The 12,212-nt window shown below is 33.8% G+C and overlaps 1 protein-coding gene across 4 annotated transcripts in view; it reads right to left on the bottom strand.

Moving 5' to 3' along the window:
* GKAP1 (G kinase anchoring protein 1) overlaps window positions 1-12,212 on the bottom strand; it is a 67,651-nt gene that overhangs the window by 15,850 nt on the left and 39,589 nt on the right. For 2 of the 4 annotated variants that reach the window (XM_069474086.1, XM_069474087.1), the window contains exon 8: window positions 6,446-6,602. The exons of 1 other annotated variant lie outside the window; for it this stretch is intronic. In XM_069474086.1, the coding sequence (XP_069330187.1) occupies window positions 6,446-6,602 (157 nt within the window). The remainder of the gene's footprint in view (window positions 1-6,445; window positions 6,603-12,212) is intronic. One more of the 4 variants, XM_069474085.1, reaches the window with a different exon arrangement.

The following is a 12,212-nucleotide window of genomic DNA, read 5'->3' as shown; positions in this document are numbered from 1 at the left end:
ATTTCAATAAATACATTTTGAAAATTATCTTCTGAGCAGAAGATATTATACTAAAATGGGGATAAAGGATGTGTAAAGGATGTGCAAGTCCCCACTAAGGGACTTGCAACCTATTAAATATGGTAAGAAAGATGTGCTATGTGAAATGTGCTGTAAGAAAAACAAAATACTATGGGGTATCAAAAATGAAAAGCTCATGTCCAGGTTTTATGTTTCTATGTTTGGGGCTGGGCTGGGGCACTGAGAAAGCTTCAGGGAGAAGGTGGCATGTGAAATGTACATAGAGCAAGGCTGGAAATGACCCAGCATTCTGTGATAAGAGTGGTCTGCTCCAGCAAGAAGAAAATTTAGAAGCGTACATACAGCTTCCAAATGCTGTAGAACAATGCTTTCAAACTTATTTGACAATGATCCGTGATAGGAATGTTTTATATCATGACTTAGAATGCACATAATGTATGTATGTATGTATGTATGTGTATGCTGTGCATGTAAACATACAGCATGCATACACAGAAAAAAATTTCATAAAATATAAGTAAGTGTCACATACTCTGTTTTCTCCTATGCCATTTTTTTTTGTAGTAATCTACTAAAGGTGATTTTAGGACTTATTAAATGGGTTAGGAAACTTAATTTGAAAAGCACAGCCAAGGAATTTAAATGACCAGGTCAGGTCAAGGACATTGTACTTAATCCACAGACACTAAAGTTTAACGGCAAAACATGGCATGGTGGAAGTCATGTTTTATGAAAAGGCATTTGTTAGCAGTGTGTGAGATAAATTACCTGGCATTAAAGGCAATAGGCAGAAAGACTGGTTAGATTATTGAAATAATAGCAGCAAGGGAGAATGAGGCCCTAAATTAGGGAAATGTTAGTGAAAATGGAAGAGAAGACAGATTTAAGAAATATTTCAAAGATTTAAAACTCTAAAATCTTGAAAAACAGAAAAGTGAAACAGGAGTTTTAGAATCTATGTGGCTGGATAAAATGATTAAACAAAAAACAGAGATGGCAGAACTCAAACTAAATGGTTGGTCTGGAGAGTAAGGTGATAAGCTTGGGTTTGGACATAGTGAGTATAAGGTATCCACAGAACAAAAGGGTGACATATGCCACAAGGGTAATTAATAAAATAGAGCCCAGAAGGCCACAAGAGGGGATGGCATCAGGAGTGGTTGATCTACACAATGCTAGTGAAGTTGTAGAGAAATTAGTGAGCTCATATCCTGCTGCTGAATGACAATATGTTGATATACATCAAGAGCAACACAAAAGTTTATGTACCTTTTGATTCAATTACCACTTAAGAATTTATTCCAAGTGATTCACCAAAAAAATTAAATACATGAAGATATTCAATGAATATCAAACAATCAATTCTAAACAATGTTTAATAATAGGGCAATGGCCAAGCAAATTACAACATGTTAATATGATGGAATATAATATATGGTTTACAAAAATAAATATAAAACTATACTCATTAGTTACCATTATTTTAAAATACCTATACATGTGGCATTTTCCTAGAAACAGACTATTCAAAAATGAAATCAAATGTAGTGCTAAGAATGGTAGACTTAAGGTTGATTTATTTTTCACCTTTAAAAATTCCTGGTATATCTGGGGAAAAGATTCCTTATTTAATAAATGGTGCTGGGAAAACTGGATATCCACATGTAGAAGACTAAAACAAGACACACAGCTCTCACCCCTCACAAAAATCAAATCACGGTGGTTAACAGACTTAAACCTTAGGTCAGAAGCTATTAGAATTCTAGAAGAAAACGTAGGAAAGACTCTTACAGACATTGGCCTAGGCAAAGAATTTATGAAGAAGACCCCTAAGGCAATCACAGCAGCAACAAAAATAAATAAATGGGACCTGATCAAATTAAAAAGCTTCTGCACAGCCAAAGAAACAGTCACGAGAGTAAACAGACAACCTACAGAATGGGAAAAAATTTTCGCATACTACACATCAGATAAAGGACTGATAACAAGAATCTATTTAGAACTCAGGAAAATCAGTAAGAAAAAATCAAACAACCCTATCAAAAAGTGGGCAAAGGACATGAATAGAAATTTTTCAAAAGAAGATATAAAAATGGCTAACAAACATATGAAAAAGTGTTCAACATCTCTAACCATCAGGGAAATGCAAATCAATACCACAGTGAGATATCACTTAACTCCAGTGAGAACGGCCTTTATCAAAAAGTCCCAAAACTATACATGTTGGCGTGGGTGTGGAGAGACAGGAACACTCATACACTGCTGGTGGGACTGTAAACTAGTGCAGCCCCTGTGGAAAGCAACGTGGAGATACCTTAAATAGATTCAAGTAGACCTACCATTCGATCCAGCAATCCCATTACTGGGCATCTACCCAGAAGAACAAAAGTCATTTTATAAAAAAGACACCTGCACCCGAATGTTTATAGCAGCACAATTCACAATCGCAAAGATGTGGAAACAACCCAAATGCCCATCGATTCATGAATGGATTAGCAAAATGTGGTATATGTATACCATGGAATATTACTCAGCTATTAGAAATAATGGCGATATGGCATCTCTTTGGTTCTCCTGGAGAGAGCTGGAACCCATTCTATTAAGTGAAGTATCCCAAGAATGGAAAAATAAGCACCACATGTACTCACCAGCAAACTGGTTTCCCTGAGTGCACATTTGGGATTAACACCAATTGGGTATTGGACAGAGGTCGGGGCTGGGTGGAAGGGATGGGTGTATACCTACCTGATGAGTGCAATGCGCACTGCCTGGGGAATGGACATGATTGAAGTTCTGACTGGGGGGGGGGGATGGGGTGGGGGGAGGGGAAGGGGCACACCTACATGATGAGTGTGATGTGCACTGTCTAGGAAATGGACACAATTGAAGCTCAGACTCGGGGGGATGGGGAGGCATGGGCAATGTATATAGCCTGATCTTTTGTACCCCCTTAATGAGCTGAAAAACAAACAAACAAACAAACAAAAAATAAATTCCTGGCATATTAGTGTATGTATAATTAAAAATGATTTTAACCTTGGCAGTAAGAATGAGCTTTCTTTCTCTGAGAAAGGAGCGCAATGGGGAGAGGAAAAAGGTAAGGTAGATACAGAGACAGTAGTAGAGAATTCTTAAATGGCCTTAATCTTCTTTTTCCCCCCCTCTACAATCAATGACATAATAGACAAAAACTTAATTTTATTTAAGAAAAACTTCACATACACCAAAGAATTATATGTACACATATATAGGACACATTAGGGAAAATGAAAAATAGCCCAATATGCAGAATAAGAATTTGAACATTATCAACACTTTGGCAGCCCCCATATGCCTCTCCCTAATCCCTTTCCCTCCCCTCTGGAAGGTATCCATTAGTACGAATTTTGTGATTCTCTCCCTTTGTTAAGTCTTTTCCTACATGTATATGAATCCATGAATAATATATTAAATTTTCTATGTTTTGAAATTTACATAAGTGGTATCAAACTATTCTTATTTTATGACTTTTCATTAAACATTACATTCTTGCTAGTCATCCATGTTGCTATGTATAACTATAGCTCATTCATTTCTCCTATTGATTTGTTATTACAAACAATTGAGTTTTGAACATTCTTCTTGAACATGTCTCCAGGGGTTAATTTAGGGGTAGAATTTCTAGAACATAGGTCATGCCCATCATCTTCAACTTTAAAAGTTAATACCAAATTATTTTCTAAAATGGTTATTTAATCATATTTCCACTACTAGTATGTTACTATTGTTCTATACCCTTACTTAGTATAGTCTTTACTATCCTTCAGTTTTTCCTAGGCACTGCAGTGAAATTAATATTACTATATAAAACTTTGTTCTCTGCTCAAAACCCTTCAAAAATTCTTTACTGTCTACTGACTAAATTATAAACCATACTTTAGATTCTCCACAATCTTTTCCAACCTATCTTACCAAACTTATATTCTTCTGAGAACCTTCTATTTTAATTAAACTGGTTTATACTTCACTGCCTCCATACTTTTACTTAAGGCATTCCAGTTTTTTCTTCCTCACCTCTGCATGTTCACATCCTATTTCTTTACATTTCCAATTCAAGTGCTATTTTCTCCTCACAAAGCCATCTCTGAACCCTATTCCTGTGAATTACTATAGCACTTTATTAGTATAACCTTTTTGGACTTACTGGTTTTTGCCTGTACAAAAATAATTATCTATTAGATGTATTCTGTGTACAACATGCTCTGCTAAGCATTTTAACCCATAATTGTTAACTTCCCTAATAATAGTGTAAGAAAGGCAGGTAATTTCATTCCAACATAACACAGCTGATTAGCTGCAGAATTGTATTGTCTTATTAGGTTTGTTTGATTTCAAAATCTGTTCTCTTTCCACTATAACCACACTATCACTTTAGTTTTATTATATCATTAATACTAATCATTTAACTAAACTTATATATACTCAACGTTGCTCTACAAAGGGCTTGAGGCATCTAAGTATTAACATTTGCTGAAATATATTAATATCATTCCTTCTATCCAAAAATGATCAGAGATGGCTTAAAAAATAAGACTGTATAAAGGGCAAAACCATAATCAATGAAAAAGGAGGAAGTGAATATGCTAACCATAATGTTAACAGGGTTACATGGACTGTACATAAAATTTGGCAGTCAAAGCAAGACAGGAAAACACTGAATTTAATTCAATGCCAGAAAGGAAGCAGCTCACAAGTACCTCAGGGTAGGCAAGGATTTCCCACTAATAAGTTGAAAATAGATTTTCATATAGAATAGTGTTATTTATAAACCAATCTTATTGCTGCATTAAGTAAAAAGTCCTTACAGCCTCTCCTATGCCCCATATAACAAAAACAACATGGAAGGTATTTAATTTGTTGAATGACTAAATATATCAGTTTCTTAGTAAACAAAAAGATAACGTCCATCGAAGAGAATAAAAGGATGGAAACTAGGTTCTTAGAATTTGAAATAGGTATTGTAGAAATTTGTCAAAGGCAGAAAGAGATAAATCAAAGGACTGTTAAGTAGAAATGAAAATATGGCAAGTTACATAGCACTGGTTTTCAGATAAGAACATTAGCACTGTTTTAAGAAATATTTTCTAGCAGTATCTGCTGACCCAGTAATTAAATTAGAGTAGACAATACTATGAGAGCCAATCTGCATCCTGGCAAGAAGAAAATAACAGAAAATTAAGGAAGTAAGGGGAAAGTGTTCATGGGGACATGACTCAGATTATTTACTACAAGTTTTGGGCTGGGAGAATCAATGGACTAGAGGTCAATCTAAGGTAAAGTATAGGTTCATAGTTAAGAGGAAGACAGACAGACTAGGGATTGTGGTGACAAAAATAAATGTAGACTGAGAGGTAACACACTTTCACTATATGATGAGAGTTAAGATGTGGCAGCGGGGATCTTGGAGTAGGTCATGCCTCTTCCTGCATCTAGGAGTGGAGTATAAGAAGAGAAAGCATTTTTCCCTCAGATAATATATTTTGGGTAATACTGGACTGTAGCCCAGGTTAGCAAATTTTTTTCTGTGAAGGGACCAATATTTTAGGCTTTGGAGTTATAGTCTCTGTCACATATACAGTCTCTGTCACATATTCTCTTTTCTTCTTTTTTTAAACAGTATTTTGAAAATGTAAGTACCATTTTAGTTCATGGCCCTTGCAAAAGCAGACCACTGACCAGATCTGATTCACAGGCTAAAGCTTGCTCTGCTGCCTAGGATAAATTCTAACTTCTTAGTTTCACAGAAAAGGCCTTTATAACATAAACCCAATCTATTTCTTCAGTCATGTCATCCCACACTCAACCCCAAAGTTAGCTGCAGAACTTCTCAGTTTCCTGAATACTCAGTCTAAGTCCTTTTATAACTTGGAACCCCTTTGAACTGCAAAGTCTTTCTCCATTTCTCCACTTATACAGTTATTGATTACTCAAAATCCAGCCCAAATGTCACTTTTCTTATATACCCATCACAATTTATCCAAGCAGTGATCTATTACCTTTACTATTCAAAACTTTTTTATTGCTCATGTCTCCCTTAAAGTCGTCATTGTGCTGAATGATAATCACTTCACAGGTCTACCTCCCTATATCCCCCACCACTCTGAGTGTCTAGGGGAAGAAAGGTCTTATCCATCTTGGTATTCCCACTCCCTCATACCAGCATAGCATACAGCATATGCTCAATAAAGAGTCATCAATAACTAAACTATTTCATATAGTACGAATATACTTCATACTTTTTAATTTAAATATCTGTTGATAATGACTATGATGATATCCTAAAACTATTATATATAATCATAATTGTATTCTACTGCTTTTTCAAAAAAAAAGAAAAAAATTGCATTTAATTTCACTGTGATTTTAAGAGAATTTTCTACTTTACATGCCTGGTTGTGTTCATGAGCTGTACAATTATCTGTTCCATTATATTCTGTAAGCTGTTCTCTTCTTTTTTCTCTAATAAGAATTTTATGAACATCATCTTCCAGTCTATTGAAGAATCCTCCATCATGTGATAAAGTCTGAGAAGAACTCAATTCCTGTCAAAAATGAATTATAATTTACTATCATTCAACACAAAAGTGTATGCATTTAATAAACCTAGTCAGCCACTAGAATGATAAAAAAAAAAATGAAAGAAAAATGATAGCTAAGACACAATCAACCACTCGACCCTTCTCTTATCTCCAGAAGATAAACAATACAGATACATTTGCAAATATTCTTTTCTTACTTCTTTGTATTTTTCAAGTTAGGTATTGCTTGATTTAAAAATTTTTATTATTCATATACTATACAATTCACCCAAACAAGTCAATGGTTTTTTAATATACTCAGAGTTGTACAGCCATCACTACAATCAATCTTATAACATTTCCATCACCCAAAAAGAAACTCGACACCCATTAGCAGTCACTCCTCATTTCCACCTAATATTTCTCTCTAGCCCCAGGCAACAATAATCTATTTTCTGTCTCAATAGATTTGCCTATTTTGGACATTTCATATAAATGGAATCATCCAATGTAGACTTTCGTGACTGGCTTCTCTGACTTAGCAGAGTATTTTCAAGGTTCATCCATATTATGGCATGTATCAGAACTTTATTCCTTTTTATTGTCAAATATTATCCTATTCTACATTTTCTCTCTCCATTCACTGGTTGATGGACATTAGAGTTGTTGCTACTTTTTGGCTAATATGAATAATGCTGCTGTGAACATTCATGAACAAGATTTTGTATAGACATGTTTTCAATTCTCTTGGATATATATTTAAGAGTAGAATTGCTGGTAACTCTATGTTTAACCTTCTAAGGTACTGCCAGATAGTTTTCTAAAGCAGCCTACCATTTTACAATCCCATCAGCAGTGCAAGAGGGTTCCAATTTCTCCATATTATCACCAACACTTATTATCATCCCTTTGACTATGCTACCCTACCAGGTATGAAGTGGTATTTCATTGTGGTTTAGAGTCGCATTTTCCTGACAGCTAATGGTGCTGGAGCATCCTTTTACATGCTTATTGGAGATTTGTTTATCTTTTTGGAGAAATGTCTACTCAGATCCTTTGCCCATTTTTAAATTGGGTTACTTGTCTTTTTGAGTTATAAGAGTTCTTTATAATTCTAGGTATCTATACCTTATCTAATATGATTTGCAAATATTTTCTCCCATTCTGTGGGATATCTTTGCACATTGTTTATAGTGTCCTTTATATCACAAAAGTTTTTAATTTTGATGAATGAAACCATTGCCTAAATCAAGGTCACAGATATTTACTCCTACATTTCCTTCCAAGAGTTTCGTAGATTTAGCTTCTATATTTAGTCCTGTGATGCATTTTGAGTCCAAATTCATTCTTTTGCATGAGGTTATCCAGCATCATTTGTTGAGAAGACTATTCTTTCCCCCATTGAACTGCGCTGGCACTTTTGTTCAAAATCAATTAACATAAATATCATGGTTTGGTTTTAGACTCTTAATTCTATTCTATCAATCTATATTCTTATGTCAGTACCACATGGTATTTGATTACTATAGCTTTGTATTGTTAAATCTTTTAAATTACATTTAAAAATAATTTTTGCATAATTTCTACATGTCAATAAACAATTGATTTTAAAAAGATTTTATCACTGTCTATCCAATTACATAAATTCAGAAATGTTAAACACTCTCTAAGAAAAGTAGCATTTCCTCTCCAACTTCCCATTACAAAGACAGATTGAAGAAAATGTTTCTCTCACTCTCATTAGTTTCACCTATGTCCCACATTCTTGAACTTTAGTGCTCACAATTTTACCCATTTCAATTGTATTTGTAAGGAAATGACCTAACAGCTCAATAATTGTTCATACTTTTCCCTTCACATTATCTTAGAAAGTAAAGTGTTTGAAAGAAAACTTTACTTTAATATCAGTGCTTTGTATTAATAAATGACATTAAAGATGTTTGTACAACTTTATATTTTGCAAAGCACTTAAACATTACTTTATTTGAATCCCCAATACCATGAGAAGTTGAAAGAGCAAGTATAATTTCCCCAGCAAGTAATTATGGCCTCAGGAATGCCCATGAATCATTGCTAAGTGGTACAGGTATAACTCTAAGTCTACTGCTTCATAAAATATTTGAAGTATATTCTTGTAAAATTTAATCTTAACGCAATAAATACAAAAATGCTTAAAACACTGCTGAGCTTCTACGGAAAGGACAGCATGTTGCTGGCAATTAATCAGCCTCTTATTTCAAATCACTGAAGACTGTGGTTCCACCCAGTGTCCCTGTTTTTTTTTTTTTTTTGATAGCTTCTCCCATTACCAGCATGCCTATCCCAAAGGGCACTCTCTCCCTTAAGTATTTTTGAGTGAGGCATAAAATTACTTTTCAGCCTGAGGATAAGATTTTCCAAAAGATACCTTGAGGAGAAACAATAGTGGGGAAAAGCAAAAATAAATCAACCACAACTCCTCCAACACACACCACAGAAAAAAAGATCATAAATAAATGTGGCAAATGTAAGAACATAGGTTCTATAACTTAACAAGTCTAGCCAATTCAATTTCACTTTAATTCAAATTTTGCTCACCCATATGTGCCATGTATACAATGAATAAGAGTATGGTACTTGTGTTAAGTATAGACATACAGATCAATGAAACAACATTGAGAATCTAGACATAAACTTTCACATTTATGGTCAATTTACTTCTTAAAAAGGTATCATGGCATTTCATTAAGGAAGCAAGGCCAGCGTGGTGGCTCACATCTATAATCCCAGCACGTTGGGAGTCTGCAGCAGAAGGATCGCTTGAGCCCAGGAGTTTGAGGATACAGTGAGTTATGATGATGCCACTGCACTCTACCCAGGGTGACAGATGAAACTGTGTCTCAAAAAAAAAAAAAAAAAAAAAATAGAAGAAAAGAAACAAGAGTGTTTCCAACAAATAGTACTGGGAGAATTAGACATACATATCCCAGTGAGTGAATTTGGACTCTTTCTTCACACCATACACAAAAATTAATTCAAAAATGCATCACAGACTTAAAAGGAAGAACTAAAAATATAAAGCTTCTAGAATTAAATCCTCATGTCCTTGGGTTAGGCAAAGAGTTATTAAATGAACACCAAAAATACAATCCATAAAAGAAAAAATGGATAAACTGGACTTGATCACAATTTAAAACTTTCATGCTTCAACAGACACTATTAAGAAAATTAAAAGGTACCCTGAAAATACGTACATCTATTATGTAGCAATAAAAAATTTAAAAAGAATAGAAAAGAAAAAGGCAAGGCACAGCCTGGGAGAAAATATTTGCAAATCACATATCTGAGAGAGGACTTATATCCAGACATACAAAGAAATCTTACAAATCAATAAGAAAACACTTAAAAATGGGCAAAATATTTGAATAGACATTTCAAATAAGATATAAGAATGACTGATAAGTATATGAAAAGATGCTCAAAATCATTAGGAAAATGTAATTTAAAACTACACGCAATACATAATGAAATGAAATACACTACATAATGAAATACACTACATAACCACTAGAATGGCTATAATTAAAACAAGAGACAATATCAAGTGTTGGGAAGGATATGTAGAAATGAACCCTCCCTATGCTGCTGGTGGGAATGATAAATGGTCCAGCCACTTTGGAAAATAACTTAACAGACTCTTAAAAAGTTAAACATAAATTTACCAAGCAACCTATCAGTTTCACTCCTAGGTATCCACCTAAGAGAAAAAAAACATATCTACACAAAGACATATATCAAATGTTCATAGCAAGTCTATCAACTGGTGAATAAATAACATCTATACAATGGAATACTATTCAACAATATAGTTGAATTAACTCTTGATATATGCTACAACATGGATAAACCTCAAAAGATATGCTTAAGTGAAAGAAACCAAATGTGAAGACTACATATTATATGAGTACATTCATATTCATAATAAGCTACCAGAAAAGGCAAATCTATAGAAACAGAAAGTAGATCAGTGGTTGCCGGGGGCTGAGGTGGGAGTAAGGATTAACTGTTACAAATGGACATGAGGTAATTTTATGGAAGTATGGAAGCATTCTAAGACTATACTGTGTTTATGGTTACACAACTCTTTATACTATAAATGACTGAATTAATACACTTGGAATGGATGAATTTTACTGTATGTAAATTATAACTCAATAAAGCTGCTTTTTTAAAAAAAAGATAGCATGATCTTACCCTATTTTACTTAAAAACTAGAACACTACCTACTCCTTGTGCCCATCTATGTCCTCCTCCCCTAGTCCCATCTCCTTGCCTCCATGAAGGTAATTATCCCAAATTTAGTGTTTATCATTTCCATCTTTTTGTTGTTTTACAGATGTATCACTAAATAATTTCATTTTGCTTGTTTTTTTACTTATTGTGAAAAATTTCACTCATACATTCTACAACTAGATTTAACAATTGATAAGGTTTTCCTATATTGATCCCCTGCCCTTTTTGTGCTCAAATGCTTTAAAGTACAGACATCATGATATTTCATCTCAAAATTCTTTCACATGCAGCTACAAAAATAAATTTTCCAAAATTTAACCATATTATCACACCTAACAAAAATCATTCCTTAATATCATTTTATACCTAGTTAATATTTAAATTTATTCAATTATATAAAAATGTCTTTTATTGCTAATCTAATAAGAGCCTATACATTACATTTGGTCATCTATTAAATCTATAATCTAGAACATCCTCTCTACACCCCACCTTTTCTTCTCCATAATACTTCCTTGTTGAAGAGACCAGTTCAGTTGTCCTACAAAGTATCCATCTTATATTACCTGATTGCTTCCTTTAGGTATCATTTAACTTTTACTTCTAATCTCTGTATCGCCTATAAAATGAAAGTAAGATCTTAAGGCTTAATTTACATATAAACATTTTCAGCAAGATGCTTGAGTTTAAGTTTCATAAAATTGGTATCACTCTGATGCAATCTTCTGAGACTTGTTCTTTACTCAACATTCACTTTTGGATTCCTCCAAGTTGTTGCCTGGACCTATAAATTCATTCATTTTTACTATTTCATAAACTATTATGTGACTATATTAAAATGTATCCATTCTACTATAGATTAACATTTAGATTTTCTTTCAGTTATTTTTCTTGGGGGTTTTGAGGGTGGGCTGGGCTATTGCACACATAAACATATTGTACATGGCTCCTAGGAAACATATTCAAGTTTCTCTAGGATATATATAAATACGAGTGGACTGATAAGTCATAACTTATAGCAGGGGTCAGCAAACTACAGCCCAAAAGGGGGCCTGTTGCCTTTTTTGCAAGTAGTTTTATTGGAACACAGCCATGCTCATTCATTTAAGTATTGTCTATAGCTGCTTTTATGCTACAGTGGCATAAGTGAGTAGTTGTGATGGAGACCAGAAGTAACTCAAAGTCTAAAATATTTTGCTCCCTGGCCCTCTACAGAAAAAGTTTGCTGAGTCCTGGGTTATAATGAATATTCAACTTTATAAGAACACCAAACTTATGCAAAATATTTGTACTAATTTACATTCCCACCAATATAAACTGATCCATAACTCTATTGATCTAAAACCTCTGAATTTTGGTATT

Source organism: Eulemur rufifrons, chromosome 7 (genome assembly GCF_041146395.1).
Source record: "Eulemur rufifrons isolate Redbay chromosome 7, OSU_ERuf_1, whole genome shotgun sequence".
In the NCBI taxonomy this organism is placed as follows: domain Eukaryota; kingdom Metazoa; phylum Chordata; class Mammalia; order Primates; family Lemuridae; genus Eulemur; species Eulemur rufifrons.
This window is presented reverse-complemented; position numbering and strand designations above follow the sequence as displayed.